General features: G+C 41.2%; 3 protein-coding genes across 3 annotated transcripts; 2 read left to right on the forward strand and 1 right to left on the reverse strand.

Moving 5' to 3' along the window:
• The first annotated feature begins 9,667 nt into the window (after positions 1 to 9,667).
• LOC115041521 (regulator of G-protein signaling 9-binding protein) lies at positions 9,668 to 10,408 on the forward strand. The gene has a single exon (XM_029499013.1). The coding sequence runs from the start codon at positions 9,668 to 9,670 to the stop codon at positions 10,406 to 10,408; it is 741 nt and encodes a 246-aa protein (XP_029354873.1).
• Positions 10,409 to 13,707: 3,299 nt separating this feature from the next.
• Positions 13,708 to 16,995, reverse strand: nudt19 (nudix (nucleoside diphosphate linked moiety X)-type motif 19). The gene is made up of 3 exons (XM_029498584.1): positions 15,909 to 16,995; positions 15,244 to 15,451; positions 13,708 to 14,872 (listed from the first exon to the last, which is right to left on the reverse strand). The coding sequence occupies exons 1-3, from the start codon at positions 16,683 to 16,685 to the stop codon at positions 14,679 to 14,681; spliced, it is 1,179 nt and encodes a 392-aa protein (XP_029354444.1). The 5' UTR covers positions 16,686 to 16,995; the 3' UTR covers positions 13,708 to 14,678.
• An 812-nt stretch (positions 16,996 to 17,807) lies between these two features.
• slc7a9 (solute carrier family 7 member 9) lies at positions 17,808 to 26,687 on the forward strand. Its single transcript, XM_029498774.1, has 14 exons — positions 17,808 to 17,894; positions 18,880 to 18,932; positions 20,162 to 20,289; positions 21,048 to 21,195; positions 22,101 to 22,343; positions 22,757 to 22,882; positions 22,982 to 23,081; positions 24,057 to 24,101; positions 24,513 to 24,636; positions 24,882 to 24,985; positions 25,211 to 25,307; positions 25,560 to 25,709; positions 26,269 to 26,443; positions 26,626 to 26,687. Exons 3-14 carry the CDS (start codon positions 20,173 to 20,175, stop codon positions 26,685 to 26,687), a joined length of 1,491 nt encoding a protein of 496 aa, XP_029354634.1. The 5' UTR covers positions 17,808 to 17,894; positions 18,880 to 18,932; positions 20,162 to 20,172.
• Positions 26,688 to 27,125: the final 438 nt, after the last annotated feature.

Consider the following 27,125-nt stretch of genomic DNA (forward strand, 5'->3'; position numbering starts at 1 on the left):
GCCTCCAGTAACGAAGGAGCTTCCGGGGTCCGCTTCGGGTGTCTTCGGCAACTTCCGTTAGCCGACGAAGCACGACTCGGTTAAACAGCTCCACCTGGTGGATTATTGTAGTTTTACAGACACAGACACAAACACGCACACACACACAAAGACAAAAAATTCAGTGAATGACACTCAGGTGTCTTCGGGGAACTGTTCTGTATTGAAAGGCTGCAGTTTGATGTCAAAGTTGATAATTAATGCAATTAATGCAGCACCTAATTTTGAATCGGTGTGATTGACATCACAATTTCTGAAGCCACATTGGTAAAAACGGCACCTCTCTGTCTATTTGTCTTACTTAAAAACAATACATGCCCAAAACGTTGTTAGAGAGTCGATATTGACAAAGAAGAGGAAAAGATGGCATTTGTCTAAAAGAGCAGTTACATACATCAGAATCAGAAATACTTCATCAGTCCACAGGTTTGTTTCAGGTGCTCCAACATTGTAATAGAAATATGTACATACTTAAGATTTATTATATAGATAAAATAATTGCTGAAGTACAACATAAAAGATCAATTTAAATTGATGGGCTTATGAGTAAGCAAGATTAAGTGGAAATATTAAAATATAAATAGTGCAGTGGGTACCAATAACAGGAATGACTTCCTGTGGTGCTCACTGGTGCATTTTGGTGGGAATGTTATGGGACTGTATCTGTAAATCTACAGAGGTTTGTAGATTATATGCAGGCAGGAGTCTACTGTGTATACACGTGAATGGATGTCTACTTATCCTAAAAGTCACAAATCCATCGTAACTGTCCCCAACATCATTGAATGAATCATTTAGAATAATTTCTACAGAAAATGTTAAATTTATCCCTATGTTAAAGTTTCTGTATATATTTTTCTATGTTCTATTTTCTTTTTCAACAACGTTCCTTTTACGATGAATAATACGAAGAATACAATGATTTTAATTACTTGCAGGTAATGATTGTTATTGGGTTAATTTCATATCAGTTTGTTCTTGCCACAACCTTGAGAGTCAGGTAAAGAAAGTGAATGCATATTTAACAGTCCTTTGGTTTGCCTGACCTGAACCCAGTCTCTCTCAAAAGCATAACTGTGAACTTCCCAAAAAATCCATGCGTGCTAAATTTAGTAAAGCAGAGAGGCTGCTATTTTCCTCTCCATGAGGCTTTCAAGTGAGACCCACTGAATGATGTCACGACAGCTGAAAAAAACAAAAAACAAGGCAAACACAGTCTGACTCAGCACAATACCAAGCTCGACCAGAGTATGGATTCTTGTTGTCACTTTGAGGCAGATCCCCACTTGTAGCAAGCAGCATGTCCCCAGCAGGGAGCAGCAGGACCCTCCTAGTGGCTGTCTCTGCCCTCACATGTCTCCCAAGAGTGGATTATAAGGCCAAGACAAAGCAGCTTGACCCTTCCATGCCCTGTGTCTGCAGCTGCGCAGTGAAAGCTCAGGGCTTCTCCCCTCTCCTTTTCTGGTTCAGAGCCAATATCAGCGATCTGTTTTAGATGGAGGGAGGGAAAAAATACCCAGAAATCCTCTAAAGCAGCTTAAAGGCTGAATCAGGGGACTGAAGCCTTTTCCATTTCCAGATCCTCTTCTCTCTCTCTCTCTCTCTCTCCATTATAGCTAGATGAACATCTGATTCACTGCCAACAGAGCAACCACCATGCAAACTCTGCTGTATGCTCCTAAAGGCCAGGTCCAAGACATCCACACCCCCCTAAACATTTTCTGTTTGGATGAACCAGAATAGGCAGCAAAGGCTGGAAATAGTATCACATAGTATCGCAGGTTACTTGATTTTAACTCTTGATGTAATCAGGAGTCCTGTATCCGATTAAATAATGAATGCCAAGTGCTCATGTAACAAATAAAATCTCAGACCAAGGGGCCTTGGTTCCCATGTGCATTATTACCCCCCCCCTCCACGCACCAGTCTTTGTTGACATGCTGGGTTTTTGAGTGAAATGAATTGAAGCAATGTGGAGTGGAGAGCAGAGTGGTTTGGAGCGAATATGTGATGCGACTCTAACAGGCCCCCTTGTCAGAGTGTGTCTGTGTACATGTTGGTGCAGGAATGAAAAAGAAATGGTAAGAAAGACGCAGGGCTTTGCCTAAATCAGAGGGGATGAGAGAAAATAGATTTGGAGAATGAGAAAGAAAAACACAAGCAAAGAAATGTGAAAATATGGAAAGTCTATAGCACGATGATTCAACCTGTGACCAGCGTTTGCATTTTTAAACCTATCTGGTGATGGAAGCTGCTTCATTTGTTTGGCCTGGAAGCAAAGCCACCGCCGAGCATCCTCAGATAAAGATAAATGATGCATTTAGATGTTGTGGGTGTTTAAAGAACGTGTCAGCTTAGCATCAGATATTAACTCCTCAGAAATCCATTTAATCTTCACATGATTGTGAATGAACATTGTGTATTGTGTGGCATTCATGTGATTCATGCAGGATAGTCAAAGTGAAAGCAATTAAAAGTTGGCTGATACATATAAGTAAAGTAAATTATAACCAAAGGGGTAACATGGCGGCTAGCGCTGTTTCCCAACAACAAGAAGGTCATGGGTTCGATTCCCAGGCTTGGGGTCTTTCTGTGTGCTGTGAGTTGGGATTGGCTCCAGCAGCCCCTGGACACGAATAACTTGCAGAAGATAAATGAACACTGCTGAAGGAAAATGATCAAGGTTTTGATAAATCTGCTTATTTGCTTTCTTGGTAAAGGTTAAGAAAGAAGGTTGATATCACTTCAATGACTGCGTCTGTGAACATAAAACACCACCTGCATCCAGTTAGTTTAGTTTAAACCAAAAAATGTAACAAATGAACACACTGGATCTTTAATTCTTTAATTCTCAAGGAGAAGTGTAAAAACAACACAATGTGGTGTTACATTGAGTGCGAGATTATATCTTGAGTGGGAGAAGGTCAAGGGACCCTGTAGTCTTGATACAGTGTGTTAATTAGTGAGCTTTTGAGGATGTTGCTGTTTGGCAGATTTTGTTATCGTCAGGAAAACTGTTTCCCCGTTCCCCCTTTGTACTAAAGCTGCCTGGCTATAGCTTTATTATTAAATTAGCAGATAGATTCAGATTAAAGGTGAATAAAATGTCAAACTGTCAACCAGGCCAGGGCAGCGTTGAGCCATTAGGAGCAGTGTTTTGAGACGTATTACTTAATGAAATGTTTCATTAAAGAAAATGGAAAAGGCTTTAATCATTCTTAAATAGAGAGGTACCTCGGGAGAAACGGCCCTGATATTTTGCATTGTTTTATCTGCCTTAGAGAGGAAGAGATGGAGAGGAGGAAGATGAAAAGAGATGGGAATTGTTGCAGTTGGGTGACAAATATGATTAGTGCATGGAGCCATAAGATGTATGTGCAGAGTTAAAGGAAATTCCAATAGTGAGTAGATAGCACACATGATTTCTGACAGTTCCTGAACAAAAGCTGTTCATTGTAGGTGCAAGTGAATCCATTAATGTGTCAGATGAATCAGGATAACTGGAATAAAACCATCAGTTTGAGCATGAAGATTAATTGTTGTCATCTTCATCTTCTATTTATACAAATACAGATTGCATTATACAGCATTTATGAATCTGCATAATATACACTTGTCAATGTCATTGAGTTCAAACATTACATGACCTCATGGCTTTAATTCTGTTAAGGCAGTGGGGTGACTGCACTCAGCCATCTGTCTTTACTCTGTGAAGAGCCAAGAGAAATGTATGCATTCCCTTTCAGGTCTATTAACATAAACTGAGAGTTGTTGAACTGGCAGAAAAAAATCACTGAGTACTTAAGTTTGGACCTTTTGGACACTGATCCACAGTGGCATCAAGGACCACACAGATCCTGGCCATGATTGAAATGGTGTCTATCCTGCTAAAGCTTATCTCCACCGCATCCACCTTCGCCTTGTCGACCCACAAATCCAACCCAGAAGCCTTTTAGAGGGGATTTTCCAAGGAAGGCAATCTGTTGGCTTTCTAAACGTGCCGGAGCAAAGCAGACAAAGGTTGAGACCTTTTACCCTCAGTTATAGTTGCTCTCAGGGTGAATCTAACAACGTGTCTGGATAGAGTATAATAAGCATTACAACAATGTAACAGAGGGCAGCTCAAGATTGCTAAATGTCCCTATAACTCTCATAGTATATTGTTGTGACAGACATGAAGAGTTTTTTTTTTTTTTTTAAAGGCTGGTGAAGGACGTTTTCATTCAGCACTATTCCCTCCTTTCACTGTAGTCTGTTTTGTCCAGAAAGAGGCAGCTACAATGGAATACATTAAGGCCAAAGAGGAGCCAACTGACAAACAAGTACCTCCTTCACACACACACACACAATGACAAGCTGCCAGGCTGTTTGCTTTAATGTGTTTTTTTTTTGAGACTGTGAAGTGGAGGGAGACAGGAAGCGCGAAGAGTGAGAATGGCATGGGTCTTAGCCTGTTATTCCCCAACCATATTCATTTCTGTCAAACAGCCAGTGGATTCTCTGGAGTTTACCTCGATGTAACAGGATTAGAGCTAAGCCTCCACCCAACGAGGGCCAGGGATCCTTTTGGCTCACCGGCGTCTAGCATGGAGAGTTTACTATATACTGCAACACACTAGAGGCTTACTCCACTCTACTTAAAAAAAAAAAAAAAAAAAGAAGCCATCGTTCCTTTAATCCCAGCCCATTCATTACAAATACTGACTGAGGAGAAGCGGAAACAGAAAACTGGTCAAATACAAACAATCTGAAATCTGAATTCCAGCTAAATGATCACTGACTATGTCTGAGAGTCAGGAAGTATTGCAATATGCAGGGATTGATGATAACTGTGATATTAAAACGGTCTTAAGTGAATTAAATTAAATATAGATTATAACTTCATCTATTTAAATGTTCTGGTTCCTCAGAGCGACAATATTTCCAAACAGAACTAGTAAAATATGATTCCTCAAATTTAGATTCATGTACTACAAATGCTGAGTTACAGAAGTGCAAGATGAATGATTTTGACTTCATATCTGTTGGACAGAAATAAAATGGCTGAGGTTCAGTTTGCTCTCATACACTCACACAGACACACATACCATCCTTCTTAAGTGCTGCATCACATTCTCCACAATCAATACAAAGGCTTTTATGGTAAGCTTAGCTTTCCTTTTCACATGAAGTTGAGATGGAAGCATTTTGTGTGTGTGTGTGTGTGTGTGTGTGTGTGTGAACTGAAGTGAAGGCTGGGTGCAGATCCTCTTCAGTCTGGACCTTGGTTGAGTTGAGGCGTGACTCACTGTTCACCCCTGCTGTGTGCTGTGCTATGTAAGAGACCACAGCGTGGATGAGATAAATCAATAATTCAACAAAGAGAGACTTCCTCTTCCCCTGGTTCTCTGTGTTTCTCGCTCTCTCCCTTGTGCTCTGTCTCTGTTTCTAACTGACTGAATCTTCCTCATACTTCCACAAACAGCCTCCACCTCTGGGCTCCCTCACCCCACTGCCTCTCTGTTAACAGCCCCAAACCACTTAAAACAAGCTGCAACATGCCTCTGAATCGAAGTCTGAAGTCCAGCAAAGTAATCTTGGGCTTTTAGCAGATTTTTTGCTGCACTAGTAACAAGACAAGACGTTTTTTTTTTTTTTTTTTTCCGATCGCGTGTGATTACACAGACACCAGAGATGTTGATACCGTCTGGACACCTTCTCAGTGGATCCTCACATGGATTAGTTCAATAAGTGGTGATTGTAGGAGATGATATTTTGGCCACACAGTAGCTCAGTGGTTTATCATACAAATGGTTCACTACAAGAAAGTCCTGGAGTAAAAACATGCATGTTTGGTTTGACACCAGTGAAGTCTCATTATCTGTTGAACCGGTATGATGTTCCATGTGACCATCTCAAGCAAATGCCAAGAAAATAGAAAACATGCGAAAAGACTTGTATGCTGCCAGTATAATGAAACATCAGAACAAAGGGTGTTTAAACTAAAAGCATTTATTTTTAGGAGTAGCCTTTTACTACTCGGGTTTACTCGGGAGGACACATTTCTGGAACAAATCCACCACGCCCTTTGTTAAATACTGTGAACAGATACATTTCTGTATCTTTGCTAGTAGCAGTCAATCACTGTCGTTAGTCCAAACCTGGTATGTGCCTTATCTGGAAAGCATACGTTAATGTTAGAGGAAAGTGCAGTCAGTGCAGGAGCTTTTTACCGGGATTATCAGGAGGTTATTCAAGATTCCTCTAATGTGTTTGCTCAGGGCATTATTGTGTTTTGAGGGGAAAATATCTTTATGTCTGACCCCTTTTGACCGCTATCTCACAGTGGCAAGTGCAAGCGAGCTCCATTTCCTGCCCATAACCATTGATTCCATATGATGGAAATGGCTGGGAGATGGCGATAGCCTCCATTAAAAGAAGCATTAATGGGCATCATACTGCTAATCCAAGGACATTTAGGAACCTTCTAATCTGGATTATAGTTTATAGATCATTTTATAGCATCAGTTGTCAACCCTCACCCAGATACCAAGCTATTTTCCTCTCGTTCAGATTCCTATTCATCTTAACCTCTGGAATCCCAGGGCTTCTCACTGCTCATCTTTTATTTTAATTCCAAGCTTTTGGGTTGTCATGACATCCCTCAGACAAGAACGTGTCCACTGATTAGCCGTAATATAAAGATGACTGACAGGTCAATTGGAAATGTTGATTATCTTGTTACAGTGGAACTTGGCAGTGGGTGGGAAATGTCAGGCAACAAGTGAAAATGTTGTTCTCAGAGTTGTGTTGGAAAAACGGGCAAGTATAACAAAAGGAATGAGTTTGACTTTGGTCAAATCGTGATGGTGAGGCCGTTGAGTCAGAGTGTCTGTAAAACTGCAGCTCTGTAGGATGTCTGCAGTGGTCAGGACCTACAAAAAGTGTTCCAGGGAAGGTGACAGAGTCGTGGGCTGTCAAGGCTCACTGATGTGTAGGTTGTACTGCGGATCATCCCAGTTTGAGGTATATGTGCCATGATGACCTGCCGCAACATAGTGACCAAATGAAAAGCACCATCACTGTGATTAAAACCAGATATTTCTCTGGGTTTCAGAATTGATTGAATGGGACGGAATAATGCTAGAAAATGCTTTTAAAAAAAAACATTTTTAATTAATCTTTTAAAATCATTCAGAATAATTCATCGTTTGAAATACACCTGAGATCTTCTGATACAGTTCTAATAGCACCAAGAAAAAAAATGGTTCCTGCTGTGCTTGCAAAGGAATTTATCTGATGTTTTGCTTTGTATTTTGGCACTGAGGAAAAGTAGGTGTTTACCTCCAGGCGGTTGGGTAAACCATAGTTTGAATTTCAAATCACCCATAGACAGCTCAATTTTATTTATTTTCTCCATTGTAAAGAGAATAATAACATCTGGATCCTTTCCAAGAGCTTGTTACTCTGCTTTGTGTAACAGCTAACTGCAGAAAAATCACATTGAGTTTTCCATGATGTACTCACTCTGAGAGCAATCAGACTCATCTGCACAGACCAGCTTATCAGCAATCTTATTATAGGACCACAGACAGACAGAGACCGGAGCCAGTTTTACAGAGTAATCCAACAATTGTGCCTCAATGCCGTCAGCACTTTCACATTACGGTGAGCTTAGAAACTAATTGTTTTGAAAATATTTCATTCATAAAGATTGTAATGAGGAAACACGTGGACTATGTAACATTAGAAACCCTGAGTGAACTCATGGTTCAATAAAAAAAAAAACAAACATATATATTTCGGAAAGATACATAAAATTTGAATCCTATGGTTCCATAAGAGCGATCTTCACTTTAAATATAAAACTAGATATTAGCTCTCAAAAAAATGTAATGATTCATGTTCTGCTTCATTGATTTCTCTGTTAACAGCAGCTGATCTGACAGACTAAATATACCGACACCAGAGAGGCTGAGAATGACTTGATGATTTACTGCACCATCAGTGACTGAATACCTTGTAGAGAAATAACTGAGGAGTGCTTGCCAAGAGGTGAGAGGTTGTCATGGAAACATATTCAAAGGAAAGAAAATCAATTTGCCAAGATCTTGACAAAACATCTGACTCAGCCCGGATATTTGTTAACACTCAGCCATCACTGTCATCTTCACCAGCGGTTTAAATATGTAGAATTTATGGTCAAAACAGAGCACGGACGCATAAATCAGCTTTAAAAAAAAAAAAAAAAAAAAAAAATGGAAATTTATAGAGTGTTTCAGTGAGTTGGTGAAACTGCTCTTTTTCAATCTAGGAATGGTTGAAATGAAAGAAATAAGTCTGCATGATGCCCATTTACGCAAAACAAACAGTTCCTTGGGCATCCTCTGCACTCCAGTCCATTAGTCATTAGGCTCCATCCGCTTCACTAATGCAACAAGAGCACCTGACAGCCTCATCTGCCTCTCACCTCTCAACACACCAGGATTCAACCAGGTAAAGGACACATTGTTCAACAGCTGGCATCCACAGCTGCCAAGTGAGTCTGATTGCCTTGAACTTAATGCAGCTACACAAACAGAGAAGACGTGAATATGTGCGTTGTACACACCGGAGACAGTTATGACCGATTTCCCGCAAAAATTATAAAGAAAACAAAAAAATAATAAAATAAAATAAAATAAAATCAGGCACATCACAATAGAAAAGACAAGAGGCTGCAGCGGTTCCTTGTTTTGAACCTTAGCTCCTTGACCCCGCAGATCTGATTATAAAATTCACTTAGCCATCGCTGCACTTGTCAACACATGTAGGAATCCTGATGACAAACGGCAGATGGCAGCGGGCTTTGTGGTTCCGGAGACGTCGCAGGCGGTGACGGGGGTGGATTTGCCGTCCCACCGGGCCAATGGGAGCGGAGCCTCTCCGTCCTGACGCCGAACGGTGACCGCGGGAGGCGCTCTCCGCTATTTAACCGTCATCGGTGTGGTGCTGAAGTGGACAGCTCCGCTCACAGACGTTAACAACCGAATCACGATGGCCGGTCCGACATCCGGATCCGGATCCCCAAAGCCGGTTTCTCTGTTTGACTCTGAATGAAAACCAGAGGGAAGATTTTTTTTTTTCTTTTAATTTTTAAATATATATATTTATATACATCCACGGAGTTATTTTTAAGGCTGCTGGTGATAGAAAAGGCGCCGTTTTAACTGCAAGAACTGCTTTGACACCTGTGGCTGAATCGCAATCTCATTAAAAAAAAAAAAAAAAAAAAAAAAGCGGGGGTGGCAGGTCCGGATTGCTTCACCTCCATCTGCCTCCGTCCGTCCTGCAGGAGAGAGTCCTCCGGCGCTGCTTGATCTCCAGTAGTGAAGCCCAAAGGCAGGCTAAAGCCATAACGGACGCATTAATTTCTAAGCCGCTCTCTGTGGCTGCTTGCAGACAGGGAAGAGCATGGAGAGAGAGACATTTGCTCTGACTAGTGCGTTGAGGGGATTTGTAGTGCTGGGGGTGTGATCCCGCGGAAACTAAACTAGGGAGAACATCTAAAGCACCGTTACTTGACAGCTGGCCTTTTCCCCCCTCAAGCCTCTTTTAGCTGGCCATTATCGTCGTTTTCAGCTGGACTTAGATGCTTTTTTAAGCGGTCATGGGGAAAGAGGAGTGCAAAACAATGCTGGACGCTTTGAACAAAGTGACCGCCTGCTACAGGCATTTGGTCATCGCTCTGGGCAGCACCTCAGACTCACAGAACCTGCGGGAGGAGCTGAAGAGGACCCGCAAAAAGGCCCAGGAGCTGGCCGTGGCCAACAGGACTAAACTGACTTCTCTGCTCAAAGACAAGACCATCAGCAAGGAGGACCGGGCCGAGTACGAGCGACTATGGGTGCTGTTCTCCAGCAGCATGGAGATCCTGGAGGTGGACATGAAAAGGTCTCTGGAGATAGGGCAGGATTTCCCCCTCAAGGTGCCGACGAGACACCTGATCCAGACGGGGATGACCGGCAGCACCACCACCGTGGCGGCCCGGGCCATGAGCGTCCAGAACATGAAGTACGAGGCGGACAGCAACATCGACACCGCGGACCTCAGGGACCTGCAGTCCGAGATCTGCCAGGTGAGCACCATGATGGAGGAGATGGAGATGAAGGTGCAGGTGGCGCCGTGGGCCGTCGAGGCGAAGCAGGAGGCGGGAGCCGAGCTCAAGTCCAGCATGAGCGTGGGAAACTCCTCCGTGGGAGTCATCTCCATCTGCGAGGAGGAGCCGAAGGAGGAGGACGGCGGAGGCGGCAGCGGCGCCGGGTTCGCGTCGACGTGCGCCGTGTTTGTGTTCGTAGTCATCGTTGCTGTCGCCGTGGTTCTCGGATATTTGGTCATCAACATGTCCTGAAGCGTCACCCCGATGAACAGTGTGCCCCCAGACTCTCCTCTCCACCCCCCCCCCCCCACCACCCACCCGCCCGCCGAGGGGTCAGAGCCAGCAGCTCCACATCACAACGAACAAGCTTTGGACAAGTTATTAATCTGTCTGGGATTTTTTTTTTTTTTTTTGGTGAATGTATTCGGTGGAGTTGAGAGTTGCACTAGATTAAATGTAGAACAATATAGTGCAGAGGGGGGCGATGCAAAATAAGTCTGGTGAGGGGCCAAGTGGTCGGGGATTTTTGGAGCAGCAGGGAGAGATAAAAAGACATAAAATTACGTGACAGTGTCTGGCCATCAGGATGATATAAACAACACGTAATCCAAGTGGATTAGTGGAAAAGCTCAAGCATAAATGTAGCCTACTGTTAAGTATTTCCCCTGATGTGCTGCAGATTGATGCTTTAAATTTATGACTTCAATCCAGCAACATCAGATGCGTTCAAAGGAGACATCTAGGGCATCTAGTCAGAGAGGTAGGGTCTCGTTAAACCAGTTAACCTATGCTGTTCACACCACACAGGCTGGATGTGAACAACTCTGCACTGTTCTCCACACTTAGCACAATTTTAATACATCAGAAAATCTGCACAGGCCAACATCTGACTTCACTGAGTGCTACATGAGGGCCTTTGGACCGAAGAGACTTTCACAGTCTTTTAATAATGCACTCTTTCACTGGAAGCCTGTTCATGTTTCTTTACAGGATTTTCTTCTTCTTTTTTTTTTTTTTTTCCAAACAGTGTTGAATGTAAACATTACAGCATGTGAACAGAGGGTTTGAACATACAGTCTTCTGCTGTGACAGATAATGGACATACAAGTACCAGTATATTTATGATAATAAAATTTTTGAAACACTCTCAAAAGACATCCAGGGAGTTTTACAAAATAGTTGCTGCAATATGCCAAAAGGAGCGTTTAGCTCATGACTGCGCAAGAAATGAAGGACAACGTTATGGCATATCTGTTTTCAGTTTGAGCTTATAGTTTCAGCACAGTTTGACTGCAAATATCAGATGTGCACTGAGGTATTTTAAGAAGAGGATTACAATCTTGCCCATAGCCACCCTTGGTTTAAATAGTGGTTGATTTAAAATGGAAACGAGACCAACAGATACTTTAACTCCCTAATGGTTTTATAGTTGTAAGAGTCTTTGCAGGTATTTCTGGAATAGCACCTAAGTGAGCCAAAGCCTATGTGGCTGCTGGGAGGGGTGGGGGCAGTAATTGTTCTGGACCATGGACAAACACATAGGTCCAGTAGGTGGGGGTGACAGACGAGTGAACTCCAAGAAACACTTAAGATACTGAGTCCAATAAATTTTGATACTGATATTAATTTGAAGAAAAGTTCTATTTATAGGTTTTAAATTCAACACCAAAATAGGACAAATTAAAAAATAAAAAATAATGGTTTCCAATTATACTATAAATGATGGGCTGTATGGCATGTTACTGTAAACAGTGCAACTCCATACCGCATCACTTTGGCCGAGGTAAAAGGCTTTTTAGAGTATGTGTGTGGGAAAAAAAACAGCAATACATTTAAATGTCGCAGAGTGAGTTGTCAAAAACAAATGCAAATGGTATTGAGATTTTACTGTGGAGCTATCTGTAAGGATTATTCGAAACCTGTGACCTCAGGATGTAGGAAAAAAAAAAAAGCGTGAAAGCTGTGAAAGTACACAGAAATCTCAGCAGATACAGCTACCCACCTCGTCGACACAGAGGCCTGACTTCTTGTAGGACTAACTGCATCATCGAGGGGAAAAAAAAACCTGCCATGTGAAATACTGAGATACATCCTGATACAGACTGAGCCTGTAATCATTTCACATGACAGATTTTTTAAATCTCCACAATACTTAGACGTCCTTTTATCTGTTCCATCCCTCATTCATCACCATCTTTCTCCTCTCAGCCCTTTGAGGTTTTGAAGTCTGTGGAAAAACATTCGTAGAACATTGTGGAGGAAAAAAAAAAAAATTAACTTGACTGATTGAAGTGGAAACTGAGCCGAGAGGATTTCTTGGCTGTGATACATGAAAATCAGTGGCATGCTACAGTCACGATTCACCGCAAGCTCTCTGACATCTTGTTTGTCCTTGTCGTCATTTCACAGGGGCACTGAACTCTGCTAACACTGAGTCATGGACCTCTTGAAATTCACAACAGACTCAGACTTACATTGTCATGTGGAGAGCCAAAAATATAAAGGGTGATAAATTAAACATGGGGAAGAAAGGGAGGAGACTGAAACAGTGCCCTTTAAAATCTGTCCCTCGCATTTGCTCAAGCAAAAGTACTAATTTAATGCAACTTTCAGACTGTTTCTGGCATGCTGAAATGATTTTGTCGCTATCTGTTATGTAAGCTACTCAAAATAGCCACAGCATTAAAGTTTTAGAGTAGGGGCTTCAATAAGTATAAAATTTTGCCTTTACAGGTGAGTAAATCCCTTTTGTCACGAGTTGTTTGCAGGCATTTTCATGCATGAGAGAGAGCTATTTATTTGCTTCATTCTGTCGCCTGGAAACAAACCGAGCAGACTGGTTCACTGAGAGGCAAGCTGCACACTTGGCAGAAACAGACCACTGCATCATCACCTCATCTGGACGAAGTTAGAGGGTTTCCAAGGCTGTGGGTTGCCATGGAAACCCTCAATGGACTCTCCGTCGCAAACGGCACAAAGGATTGAACCGTGTTATTTGAACTCACCCTTGCTGACACTGACGACCCGCGCGCGCACACACACACACACGACACAGAGAGAGAAGGACGGGGGACAACAGCTCATGCTTTCACATTCAGCCAAACAAAACAGGTCAAAGTGTCTCATCGTTTCAGAAGCTGTTTCAACCAGGCCAGAATGCAATATGGATATGATCTGTTTTAGAAACCTGATTCAACCAACACAGTATAGAGATACTTCTGCTGCTGCCTCCCTCTCAGCAGCCCTTAAAATAACATAAAATCTGCACAAAGACAAATAGCTTTTAAAAAAATGAAGATCAGCACAAATCCTTCATTCATTAGAACCACAATGGAATGAACTGAAAAAAAAAAAACAAAAAACAACGTAATTTACAGGGTTACTAACCTGCTTTGCGATGGTTGATGTGATGACTATCAAGTGCCCATTAGACTCATTAGTTGACCGTTTCCATTCATTTCATGCTGATGTGCTTTTCACATGTAAATCACAAACAACCGCAACATGCAGCACAACTTGTCTAAAATCATTTTGAGACATCAGTAAATAGATCAAATTAATAATAAATGTATTTGTGTGTACAATACAAAAATACTTTATCAATTGCAGACACATGGTGCAACCCATTGAACAGAGATAATTTCTTAAGAGTAATTAAATTCACAATGGACACTGCTGTGAGCAGGGAAGGCACCCAGGAAGGTGGTGGAAGACCCGCAGTCTCCACCACACACATACAGAGACAAGCACACTTTAGCTGCAGGTATGGTCTCTAAAGCCCTCTAAAGTCCTCCAGTGTGTCGAAAAATTCTGACTAGACACCATTTAGTTTTAATTTCCATGTAAAACACTTGAATCTGAGCGTTTCACCGAAGGTGCCACCCAGTAGGGGGTGTTATTGTTTATTGACACAATAAACAACAACAACATAGTTTAACTGGAAGTGACTGTGCCCAGAATATGGGTGAAAACTAAAACTGGACTAGAGTGTGCCGTGTACAGTACGTCAATTACAGATTTACTTTACTTCAAGCACATCAGTGTCCAGGTGTGTCCTCTCTGTCCAGTCACACTCTGTGCTGGACGATCAGCCATCCTGGGACCTGCCTCCTTCTTCCAGCTGTCAGTGCTTCATTCCAGTTGTGTAGGATCAGGATCCTTTGTGTCCTCCAAGAATCCTAGTTTCCTCCTTGTCACTCTGTCCTCCCCTTTCCTTCTCCTCGACTGATGTGGCTCATGTGTTTGGATTTAGTGTTTTGTGTTGTTCGTTTTCAGTCCAGGTTGTGCAGGTTGTGCTCAGTATCCATTTTATGGTCCTCGTGTTTTTTCAGTTTAATTTCTGTCTGAGTAAATTTGTTCTTTGTGATATCGGGCGGTAGAGATTAAAACTGATTTAAGGGGGAAACCCCATGGAAGGAAAAATCAAACAAGCCATAGTCATAAATCAGATGAGGACCAGAGGAATTACCCAGAAAATCTTATCCATAAATTAAAATGTATATAGTAGACAAGCTGACTTTTTTTAATAATTTGATGAGGCTGGCTCGACTACTGGCAGCAGATGATTGTACCTGGGAGTGATGGTGATCTGTAGAGGTCTATTATATGGATTCAACATCACCATGCGGTGCAGAGCCGAATCATCCTCAGACTGAGAGTCCGCGATTTTATCAATTTGAGTCTTTCCTGAGGTGTCCAACGGGTAAAGTTTGTCACCTGCAGAGAGAGAAGCATTAAAAAACAGCAGAAAGAGATGATGGGAATGATGAGGCCGAAGGAGAGTGACCAGCTCATAAAACAAATGCTGAGTAATGTTAACATTCATAAAAGCACCTCACAGGAGGTAATGTATAAAGTCACATTATATATTATTCCAATTTTTCTTATATCTACAGAATTTTAAATGTTTTATTCCATTAAGTGAAGAAAAAGAGCAAAAGAGTCCTACATTTTAACTGTAACTGAATTACACACTGGAAATATATTGAAAATAAATGATTCTCTCTTTGTTATAGACCCCCGAGGGTCTCTGAAGGAACTCTTTGAGATCCCTAGCAAATATGGATGAAACAGATAATGGTCAGCACCTGGAAGCAGCAATAAGTAATGTTCATCCTTTTGGCAAATAACAGGCAGCCACTGCTCGCAGCCCTCTGTGGCACGCTGGCTAGCAAAGTTGTGGAGGTCCCTCAGTGCTGGGAAGCGGCACATTCGGCTGAGCTCGTAGAACTGCGGGGGGGCAATCCACATCTCCTGGGCCTGGTAGCTCTGCAGGATCTCTGAAGGTGTGGACCACTGAAACACACACACACACAGTGTTTTATAACTGTGCAAAGGTCTTTGATTGAGCAAGTGACACTTCATAACATTGACTGAATAAAACTAATCATCTGCTGTAAATTGTGATAATGTTGCACTATTGTTTTGGCACTGAGCCACAACATCAACACAGCTAAGATCATAACTTCTGAAATATTTCCTCCTCTTGAAGCAGGAGAGTTTTCTTTTTCCCCCCAACACTGTACTCTTTTTGGTGATTTATGAAAACGATTGTATGTTAATGTTAATTTTAAAGACAGAAACTAAAACAGAAAATCAGTCTGATCTGTCTCATCCGGTTGCATCACACAAAAACAAAACAACCTAAGCAGCAGCAGTGAACCTTTCCAACTTCATTACTACGGCTTATTGCTTCGTGCACTTTTTCTTTAAAAAGGCACATTAAATTCAACCCAAATGATTCCTGCATCACCTGAACGTGGACTATCTCCTTCTGGTCCTGGACTGTGTGCGGGGTGTCCTGCAGGCAGCATATGAAGAACGCGGTATCGAACCTGGCCGCTCCGTACCGGCCGGTCGGGGTCAGCCAGTTGCCCCACTCGTGCAGAGCCCAGATGTTGGGCAGCACCTGCAGCTCTCTGCACATCCGGATGAAGTTGGAGGGGTTCTGGTTGACCAGAGTCCTCCACTTGTCCAGGTATCCGGCTTCATAACATACCGCCGGACCAGGGTCCCGTTGTTCCTTCGTGTCTCTGAGCAGGCGGTTCAGTTCGGGCTTGGACACCACCAGCAGGACTCCGGACTCCTCGAAGGTCTCCCTCAGGGCGCAGATCCTAAAGGCCACCTCTCCGGGGACGGGGGAGCCCAGTTTGAGCCGGTCCGTGGCGAAGATCGGAGGTCTGGTCTCCGCTGCTTGCTTGGTGGGTCTCAGGCCGAAATTAGGCGACTCCCTGACGGGCTGGAAAACGTCCAGCCACTCGCTGGAGAAGTCCGAGGCGTCCACCATCCCGCCCGGAAACACATAGGCATTGGGCATGAATCCGCTTTTTCCGCTCCGCTTCAGCAGCAGCACGTCGTAGTCAAAGGCGGACCGGAGCGGCAGGCCGGGCGGTCTGTGGCCGGAGCCGGGGGCGGACGCCGGGGCGGACGCCGGGGCGGACACCGGGGCTGCCCGCGGCCGTGGCAGTTTGTGACCGGCGGCTAAGATGAGCGTGGCCGCCTCCCTCCAGTGTTTCAGAGTGGTGTTCATGCCCAAACACACTGCGTTTCCTTCAATTTACTCTCGAATCCGGTCAAAGTTAAAAGCGTCCGACAGCGCTGGGGCAGGCGGAAGTGACGCACTTCCGGGTTAAATCCCGCCGGTGTGCCCCCTACAAGCCGGAGGACCCGCAGCTCTCCTCTTCGGCACTGTTTCTTCTGTGGGACAAAGTCTAATGCCATCTGTCCACCTGAACTTTTTGCCTATTTTAACCATAAACGGTCCAGAAAGTGTCCTGTCTGTAAATGCTGTCGGACATTTTTCCAGAACACTCCGACATCCGGAAGTGTCCCGTATGACGAAATGACATCTTAACGGTTAACACCGAAGGAGCGGGTTCGGAAATTTCCGGTATTACGAGTGGGATTACCGTAATGATCATATAGAAATTGTGAAGCGCAACTTTTCAGTTTTCGGAAACTGCCAGCGTGTCTCCGAGAGAGCACACATTCGCAAATCTACGGTAATTTGAAGTGCGGTGCCTGACTGCGACACAGTTGGTTTAAAAGTTTAGTTTTTTTTTTTTTTTTTTAACTCGTTCCCAAACTTGGAATTCAGCAATTTATTGATGAACTCTTCTTCAAAATGCTTTCGACAGGGGTTGGTACGGTTTAAAATTTTGAATAGACTGCACCTATCTACGGACACACTGGCCAAACTATATCCAGCTGTAGACCCCTCCTGGCGGAACCAAAATCCGCGACCTTTCTGCTCTTGCTCCAGATTGCCTCCATTGTTGGACGGAGATATTTAAAACGTTTTTTATATATGTGTAATTTAACTATAGACCCCAAAACCTTGATATGCCAATTACGACTCACCAAACTGAAGATATAGTCAGGGGCGTTTGTAGACCTGCAGCTGCAGCCCCCCGTGTGTATACACACACACACACACACGTGCACACAGAGACACAAAGAGAAACCTGTCATAGGACGTGTCATCTACTCTGAGACGCGTCAGTCATACCTCAGGGGTATGGATTTTATTCTTATTTCATTCATGAAATTTAATTGGGCCATTTTACAGGGGGAGCGCGTGCGGCGACGCGCATCGTTAGTCTTTACCTCACCTGAAAGACGCCGGATACTTTTTATTGTTAGAAAAAAAAAAAAAAAGCCTCTCACCATCGCTGGAGGAGGATGTTATGCCACACTTCAGAGTTGAACAGCGAAGGTCTACACTTAGAGAGTCCACATGGTAAGGTCCTCCAACCGTTTTTCTCTTATTCTGGGGGTTTGTTCTGCTCTGTTGCACAATTATTTCAATCACTTATTTTGATTTGTTTCGAGCGTTTCTTTCATTTGTTTTATAATCCCCATAGTCACATTGTATTAGGTTTATAATTTATTATGATAATTTCCCAGTTCCCAGTTTTGATATTGTACAAATTTGTGATGCTTGTATGTTACCGATTTTTATGCTGTATTGAGTACTAGTATTTGTAAGGTGTGTGTGTGTGTGTGTGTGTGTGTGTGTATATGTAGTATCATGGTGGAAATCTCCGGGAATCTAAACTGTGTTATCCGTTGTGTTCAACAAAGAATAAGCTCAGACTGACTAATTATGCTATATTTGTTCGAAAATGTTTTTGATAAACCACATAATAGATGAAAAAATAAGAAATTAACTCATTGTTAGTGTTGACTTGTAAAATTATCATTTACCCACTAAGAGGTGTTTAGTCTTTTCTGTGAACTCAACCAGGTGGAAAAAAAAGCTACCAGGACTGAAACAATTACAGTCTTTCTTTTGAATAAAGTACATATTGACATTAATCCAACACTTTAACGCGGTTTTCACATATCTGTTCAACAGAGATATCAACGTGGATATTAATTAATACCACCATCACTAATTCTTGTATCCTGACAAAGCAGGACTTTTGAAGGAAATATTTTACCTAAATTGGTTAATCTGCAGTCATGAAAGCTCACAGTTTTAGAAGCCTGAGTATGTTGCTTTAAATACACTTCAGACCCTAAGCCCCCATAAAATGTGTCTGAAACCTTCATTCTACATTCTTCATTCTAATGGTCATAAATTCTTATCTTCTGGGTTAATGAGTTCATATGGAAATGTGCCACCATTTTAGCAGATTACCAGGAGTGGGCAAGACTTTTTTGGTACAACTGGGTTAGGGGAGACAATTCGAATTGTTTGACTGGCTTCGAACGTTTTTCAGAAAGTATCCCAGGGAACAGCAGTCACCAAAGGACATCATTGCAGAAATCAGTGGTAAGTTTGAAAGGTAAAATACAATTCATGTTATTTTGTTTTTCTGTTCTTCTTTTCTAGTTAAGGGTGTTGTCCTAAGCATAGACATTCAATTTTAATCGAACTGTTGAATGTAAATGTAGAGTAAGGAAGTAAACCGAATTTATCTCTGTCATACTACACTGCATTTTCATCACCATGTTTGACTTTTAAAAGCCAAGTTACTGAAGTTATTCAACATCTAGGGGAATTCAACTAAACCAAATGGAAATATTCTTCTAAAATTGAGCTCCATCATCATCATTAGTCCAACATGGATTAATACAACAGAAGTTTCAGTTTTCAAGACAATTGATGCTGATATCAAGACATGAGTAGTCTGATCATTATATGGAAATAGGCAGAAAAAAAAAAGCAGCACAGAAAGCAGCTTCTAAGTAGTGGAGGTAAACGGGGGAGAAGGGGATGCAGGACAAAGAGGGAATGTAGCACACAAACATAATCACACACACACATCCAGTGGTGTCATATATCCGTATCAAAGAGCCTTTGTGAAAGAAGTTATGCTATGTAAGCACAGAGAGGAGGAACTGGTTTCAAAACTTTGTCTCAGAAACAAAACAATGAAATGTTTCAAATATGTTATATTTTACTTTGTGAGCAGTATCTTAATGGACTTAAGCTCCTTCATACCACAACAGTCAATGATAAATTGCGATTGTTGGACATTGTGATTGATTTCTAAAATGTTTTTTTTTTTAACTCTAACCTGCCTTCACAGCTGTATATAAGGTGTTTATAATATGTGTGACTTTTGCTGGCTACCTGTGTATGGATAACAGCTAAGACTGGTGGAAGTGGCGTGTTTACAGGCTCAAGCAGCAAACAAAAATAAATACATATATTTATTTTAGTTTGTTACAATGTGTCAATCAGTGCATGGACAGAGTAATTGGCAAATATAATTCAGCTTTTCATAGCACAACTTGGTGAAATGATGTGAATAAGACAGAATGTCAGTGTCATATTTAACACTGATAAAGTCAATTTGATAAGATGACTGTAAAGATTATCTTTTTTTCCTTGTGTGCTATCTCATGACATATTGATAAGAATAGCAAACTACATAAGATAAGTTAATTATTAAACATTGTGGATCATGTCTTGTAGAAGTTAGTTTTTTTATATTTGTTGTTTTTCCTCTCTTTCTTTTTTCTTTTCTTTTTTTTTTTTTTTTTTTTTTGCACTAGCAAACACCAGAATGGACAAAGGCAGTTGTAAGAGAAGGAGTGACTTGCAAAATCGCTGCACTGCCCAGAGTCTGGATCCTCATGACAAAGATAAGCAGCCTTTGAAGGCTACTGTGCTTCAAAAAGATGTGAGTGTGTGTGTGTGTGTGTGTGTGTGTCAGAGCCATCTGTCCCATTTGGGTGTTCCTGAGAGTGCACTTCATTAGATGTTCACACAGTAGGATCCCAACGGTGGCGGAGTCGGAGTACCAGGCGGTGCCACTCCAACTCTGTCCACACATTAGCTCCGCAGTGATCCACGCCGTGGTGCCGTCCAGCCCCCTAAGCTCCATAAGCATTAAAGTGAATTTATGGGGACTCAGAAGGTTTCACGGGATTAAATTGGATTACTATGTCATTTTTTCTGAGCAACTGATAAATTTTACATTTCCAAATTTCACCTTCATTCCACTGAAGATGAATTTAAGTTGACGTGTGAAAAAAGTCGGTTGTTAGTTAATTTTACACAAATTTAGTCGTCCACCAATGTCAAGTGTTGAGCTGCTATTGATAGAGAACAAGTCTGAATGAATCTTCGTTAAGATTTAAGGTCTTGGGTCCATAAATGTCTTCGTGTCAATCCCTCCAATAGCTGTTCAAATATTTCAGTCTTTTGAAATTAAACCAGATAAAGAGTTTGTTTGCTTGATGTTGCTGTTTAAAATAATGATTAAACTATGATTAATGAATATTTCTGCAAAGTCGTGTTAGTTGAAAAAACTTTTATTGGTGGTTCAGTGGTAGAATTCTGAAAGTTTCATGCAAACACTTGCAAGCTGAACTGCGGTGAAAATGGCATTGAAGAAACTTCAGATGTGACCTTTTTTGTTAACGTGTGCTTGCTCAGGTTGGTCTCCTGAGTGGGATCTGTCTGATCATAGGGACGATGATCGGCTCGGGCATCTTCATTTCTCCGAAGGGCGTTCTTCTTTACTCAGGAGCTGTGGGACCCTGCCTGCTCGTCTGGACTGCCTGTGGCGTGTTAGCTGCTCTGGGTGAGTACACCTTCAATTTTCGTGCTCCAATTTATTCAATTTATTGTTTTCCCCTTATATAAGGGTGAACAAAGTCCTAAGTTAGGAAGGACTTCATGAGCAACATTAAATGACACAGACAAACAGATGAAATTGCTCCATAAGATATTCCTGTTCTGAGATAAACAGCTGGAAACTAAATCAAACTCCACAGTATTATAAAGTAAAGAATCAAATTCTAACACGCGTGATCAAAAGCTAAACATATCAGTAAAATGAACCAGCTAGTGTTATGACAATGTTATGATGGTGTTCTGTCTTTGGACACATGCTGCAAAACATCATTTAAAGTGTTGTGCAGAGAAATTGCCTCAATAAAGTTACAGCAGTAAAGCATGTTTGCTGCAGTAAATTGGCCAAGATTCTTTTTATGCCAACTTTTTTCCTATTCATGATCATTAAGGTGGCTTTCATGTGGTAAAAATTAACCAGCCATTTGGTTACACGCTTTCAAATTCTAGCTTAGTTAAAGATTATGACATCAGTATGTAAAATAGGAAATTGCACGTTCTGTTTGACATACTTCATTTCATAAGAAATTGATTAATCTATAGATTTCTAAGGTCTAGGAGAAATAATAATAATTAAAATTGAAATCTTAAATGATATTCACTACAAACTCTCACCATAATAAGCTTTAGTCTTATATGGTCTGTGGTTTGTTATTGGCAATGCATTATTTTGCTTGGGGATAAAGGTATTAATAAGGATTTAGAATATAAAAATGACTGGCTTTGACTTTCAGGCTGCTTGGCCAAACGCTCCTTGGGGAAAATAAAGTTTCCCTAACTTCCCTAACTTTCCCTGAACTTCCCACAAGAAGAAATGAAATGAATGAAAATGTTTTTCATCTTTCTGTCTTACAGGAGCTCTGTGCTATGCTGAGCTCGGCACCATGATCACCAAATCAGGAGGAGAGTATCCATATTTGATGGAGGCTTTTGGTCCGATTGTGGCCTACCTCTACTCCTGGACCACAGTCATGGTCTTGAAACCATCCTCCTTTGCCATCATAACACTGAGCTTTGCAGAGTACGCCTCCGCTCCTTTCTACCCTGGCTGTCCTCCTCCTCCTATTGTTACCAAGAGTCTGGCAGCGGCTGGTATAAGTAAGCTATACTTTAATCCTTGTGAGTGAGCACAGCAACTCAGTAAGCAACAAGAAGAACAAGAAGTCATGGTACAATATGTCGATTTATTTATTTTATTCTGGTATGAAAACTGGACTAACTGCAGAATTCTTTCCTCAATAAGCTCAAAAACTAAGTTTCTCAATCACCTGGTTGATATATACAGAAAATATGATAACCAGGGCACCATGAGGCAAATAAATGTGGCTTTAAAGGCTTTGAAGCTTGTTTACAAGGTTTGCCTTGAACAAGTGGCACATTTTAACATCCACGTTAAGCAAGAATTGCCAAGGACATTTTCCTAAATAACGGTCGTCTTTGACAGTGGCCAGGGATTTAATGAAAAAAATGATGTCAGGCTTATTATTACATTCCTGTTTTTTCTTTCTCAGTTATTATCGTCTCAGTCAACTGTTTAAGTGTCAGATTGGCCCGCTATGTGCAGAACATCTTCACTGCAGCCAAACTCTTCATCATCCTCATCATAGTGGCAGCCGGCATTGTTCTCTTGGCTCAAGGTGATTTGTTGTCCTGATGTTAAAGTCTTTGAACGTTTTCCCTTAGATTAAATATTTACCTGGAGCAATATGTTCCTGCATTGTTGTTTTCCTCTCCAGGAAAGACGGAGACTTTCTCAAATGCATTTGAGGGCGCATCGTCGTCAGCTGGATCAATCGGTCTTGCATTTTATAACGGGCTTTGGGCTTATGACGGATGGTAACAGTCATACTAGTCTTAATTTTAACGCTCTCCTCCAAATGGTAACAAACTGGGCTGTCTTTTCCTGCTGTGCTGACTCGATATTAGCTGCAACCCAACTCAGAAGCTATCTAAACTCTTTTCATGTAGCAGTGGCTTTTGTGTTTTCCATGGACACAACAATACATACAACACACAATGCTGCCTTTTAGTTGCTCTCTTGGCCCTTCAGTGATTCTGCTCAAATCCTCAGACAATTTTTATTGTTATCTCCACAATAGGCCAGTATCAGTAAACCCCCTCAGACCAGATACACAAGTCATTTTCAGATTTAGTAGCATTTGATGGTTCTCTCAGTTGCTTTCCAGAGTCTTATACATGTGAGGTATCCTGAAAAGATGTTTCCTTTATCCTTGTTGACTTTGTGTTTGCACAGTAAAATATTTAAAAGTCTGTGTTAGTTTAACCAACTTGAACACTGATTGTCCATTGAAACATTTCTTTGGTGTGTAATGCCTTTTTCCATGATAATACCTAAGTCTCTTGTGCTGTAAACCATCAGAGACTTTTTGTTTAGCCGCCCTGTATTATCCCCATGGCTGCCTGACTGACATTTTCTTTGTACTGTTAATGGTCAGTTTTGAGAGGCATGTTCGCACCCCTTTCTACTTTATCTTATTTGACTGATGCATTTTCATTTTTAGCTCTGTTATGATAACACTGGGTGCTAATGTCAGGTCCTAAGCCTTTATGTAGACACGGTTAATGAGAGGGCAAAATCTGTGTTAAATACCACCCAAACATCTGCTTGGGGGTTACAGTAATCCCTTCCACATGTGTCAGAGCATGTACAGCCAGATACTTTTTCTCCATAGGAGAGTTTGTAGATATTTTTTATTTATTTATTTACTATAGCTTGGCAGAGCGTTAATTATCAAGATGCCACATTCAGAGTACACGCATGTTTATCTTTAAAACACATTGTTTTTGCAGGAATCAGCTGAATTTTATCACAGAGGAACTGAGAGACCCACACAGGTGAGACAAACTATAATTCATCTTTGAAAGGTTGCAGTTTTTAAGTAGCAGTCAGTAGTACTTGTGCTACAAAAAATGGACCAGACTCAGTCACTAACTCCCTAACAACAAACTTTCGCCCTACCCTATATGCCCTAAAGATAATATCTAACTTGGCCAGTGAGTAGTGAAAGCCAACATGTCTTTGGGGTCATCAGGTGGGAACCTCCTTTCACTGGTGTTTCATCTAGTTAGTCTTGAACTTGAATTGTAATAATATGTTTTTAATTCATTCAAAATATATGAAGGTAATTATACACAAAGTCCGAGAAAAAATAATAAACAGCTCAATGCAGTGAACTTCACAAGACTATATAGAGCAGAGGATAAATCCTGTGAAAATTTCCAATTGTTCTTTTTAATTATTTTCAGGAACTTGCCACTGGCCATACTCATTGGGATCCCATTGGTTTCTCTGTGCTATGTGTTGGTCAATGTCGCTTACTTCACCGTTATGACCACCACGGAGCTGCTGCTGTCTCCAGCTGTGGCCATGGTAAGGAGCATAAATGGGAGCAATGGTAGCCACGAAGTTTGGAGCCATGGATAGCTGCAGAGTTCATACTGACTTCTCAGTCTGGTCTTAAATTACTTGTTAATAGACTTTAAAGAGATCTGCCTCAGCTAGAGGCAGTCATAGTTTCACATATGTGTAAATCTGCTGTTTATTCCAAAGAATTTCAGTTTAAACAGTTCCAAATCTGTTCATTTGTCTGAAGTCTTTTGTTTGTGCATCCTTAGACTTTTGGAAACAGAGTGTTTTACCCGATGTCTTGGATTATCCCTCTCTTTGTTGTCTTCTCCACTTTTGGTTCTGCTAATGGAAGCTGCTTCACTGCTGGAAGGTAAAAGAAACAACTGTTGGATTATAGATTAAGTACAGACTGTTAAAGCGCAGATTGCTTTAATGATATTTGGATTTATTTGAAGCTAAAACATAAACAAACAATGAAGGTGAAAATGAAAATATTTAGGTGTTTTAAAACAAAAGGATAGAAGTAGAAATGGGGAAAAAAAACTGATGAACACAGAACATCACTAAACACATTTCTGTCTTTGCCCTCTCACAGACTGGCCTATGTATCTGGCAGAGAGGGTCACATGGTGAAAATCTTATCATATATTAGTCTAAAGCGCTACAGCCCAATGCCAGCTCTCCTATTCAATGTGAGTCCTGCATATTTAATGACTTGATGTTGTACATTCAGTGTTCTTCATTTTGGTTTCACACTTATTGAACATTAATTTCCTTGCTTGGTAATTTATCCTTGGAACAGTTAGTTATTTGTTCAGACAAATTCCAGAGAATAAAATATCTATGTTATGAGATATTCTTCTTTACTTAGAAAGGAAATTACATAACCTTATCTGTGTTCTTATTTCTGTATGTCTCAGTTTTCTTTCTCTTGTTGTTTTTAGGGTTTCTTGGCTTTTTGTTACATGCTACAAGCAGACTTAGGCACCCTCATTAACTACTTCAGCCTGGCTCAATGGGCATTTTATGGTTTGGCATCAGTGGCTCTCATAGTCATGCGTTTTACAAGGAAGGAGCTCCACAGACCTGTGAAGGTGAGGATTTCTAATGGAGAGACCATTTTTAGAGATTTTAAAATGTACTTGAATTATTCATTTGAAACTACAAGCTGTTCCCTTGCAAAGTCGTACTAATCAGCTGGACAGACAGCACAGTTTTACAGCAACCCCAATAAATATAAAATTTGCAGATGGATACAAAAACACCACGGAGTAATAATTTTTTAAATATCTGTTTCAGATTTGTTTTTCACTTCTACTTCTTTGGATGCTGAATCCGTAAAAATGTTTTTTATTTGCACTTTTAGTCAAATTATGCCCAAATAGCAGAAAGGGTCTCCAGCACACCTATGCTGTTTTTTTTTTTAGTTTTGCTATTGCTGGATAGCCAGATTTAGCATTGAAGACAGTTTACTTACCAAATCTACAAATAACATTGCAAGTTCAGGATCAATCACCATCAATCACCATCTGCTCCCAGCAAGCCGGCAGCAGAAGACGAAATTTACAGATTGATTATTATTCTATATCACTGGTTGGAAGTAGAAGTAAAATCCAAACATGCAATCATGTGTAACTTTATGATTACTCAAAGGTGCCGATTGTCATCGCAGGCCTAATGGCGTTGGTATCCTGCTACTTAGTCCTGGCCCCCGTCATTGATAAGCCAGAGCTGGAGTACCTCTACTGCGTTGTCTTCATCTTAAGCGGACTTCTCCTCTACTACCCTTTTGTCCACCTGAAGCTCAAATGGGCACGCAACCTCATGAGTAAGTTTACTTTTAATTTCTACTGAAGCAGGAGCTAAAGTTCACCTCCCTGTAAAAATTAACATTTTATTCTCTTGAACATCTGCAAAAGTGAAAGACAAATCAATAACAGTCTTTTCTGACCCTACGGTGAACTAATTTGATGAGTTTTGATGTGACCTTTGAACTCCATCACACTGTAGGGCCAATAACAACACATCTGCAGCTGCTGCTGGAAGTAGTTCCTCCTGAGACAAGCGACTGAAAACGGGCTGAACTGACTGGGTCAAGTTGTGAAACAGGTCAGGTTCAGGAGTCACAGCTCACTTCTGTCGACTTGCTGTAAAAGTGGGTTTACTGTGTACATGAATCTGTGTGCTAGAGGTGAAATAAAATTTGTCATTTGGGTTTTAGTTAAAATGCACTTCTCTAGACGTTAAAAAAATGAACACATTGATCATTTTCTCTTTCTCTACATCACGAGCAAAATAATTTTGTTGGGCTATTCTGGTGAAAATAACCAGCATGTATTATTATAACGCTTTTGCAGTAATGTCAAACATTTCCTGAGAGTTCTTGTTCAATGAAGTTTTTCTTGTGCCTAAGACGTATGTAGGGCTTAGATTGTTTGGAGATACATGAATCTGCACTTGAGCAAAGGGAAAAGTAAACATTTTCATGGGAATGATATGAAAGCTCGACA

Source organism: Echeneis naucrates, chromosome 3, assembly GCF_900963305.1.
Source record: "Echeneis naucrates chromosome 3, fEcheNa1.1, whole genome shotgun sequence".
Classification (NCBI taxonomy): domain Eukaryota; kingdom Metazoa; phylum Chordata; class Actinopteri; order Carangiformes; family Echeneidae; genus Echeneis; species Echeneis naucrates.

What these genes read in the sequence shown, in the direction of transcription:
- LOC115041521 (XM_029499013.1), top strand. Translation starts at nt 9,668, where the DNA reads ATGGGGAAAGAGGAGTGCAAAACAATGCTGGACGCTTTGAACAAAGTG.
- nudt19 (XM_029498584.1), bottom strand. Translation starts at nt 16,685, where the DNA reads ATGAACACCACTCTGAAACACTGGAGGGAGGCGGCCACGCTCATCTTA. An exon ending in AGGAGATAGTCCACGTTCAG is followed by an intron (nt 15,452 to 15,908) that starts GTGATGCAGGAA and finishes TGTGTGTTTCAG; the next exon opens with TGGTCCACACCTTCAGAGAT. An exon ending in TTACTTATTGCTGCTTCCAG is followed by an intron (nt 14,873 to 15,243) that starts GTGCTGACCATT and finishes CTCTCTCTGCAG; the next exon opens with GTGACAAACTTTACCCGTTG.
- slc7a9 (XM_029498774.1), top strand. Translation starts at nt 20,173, where the DNA reads ATGGACAAAGGCAGTTGTAAGAGAAGGAGTGACTTGCAAAATCGCTGC. An exon ending in TCTGGCAGCGGCTGGTATAA is followed by an intron (nt 22,344 to 22,756) that starts GTAAGCTATACT and finishes TTTCTTTCTCAG; the next exon opens with TTATTATCGTCTCAGTCAAC. An exon ending in AGCTGCTTCACTGCTGGAAG is followed by an intron (nt 24,986 to 25,210) that starts GTAAAAGAAACA and finishes GCCCTCTCACAG; the next exon opens with ACTGGCCTATGTATCTGGCA.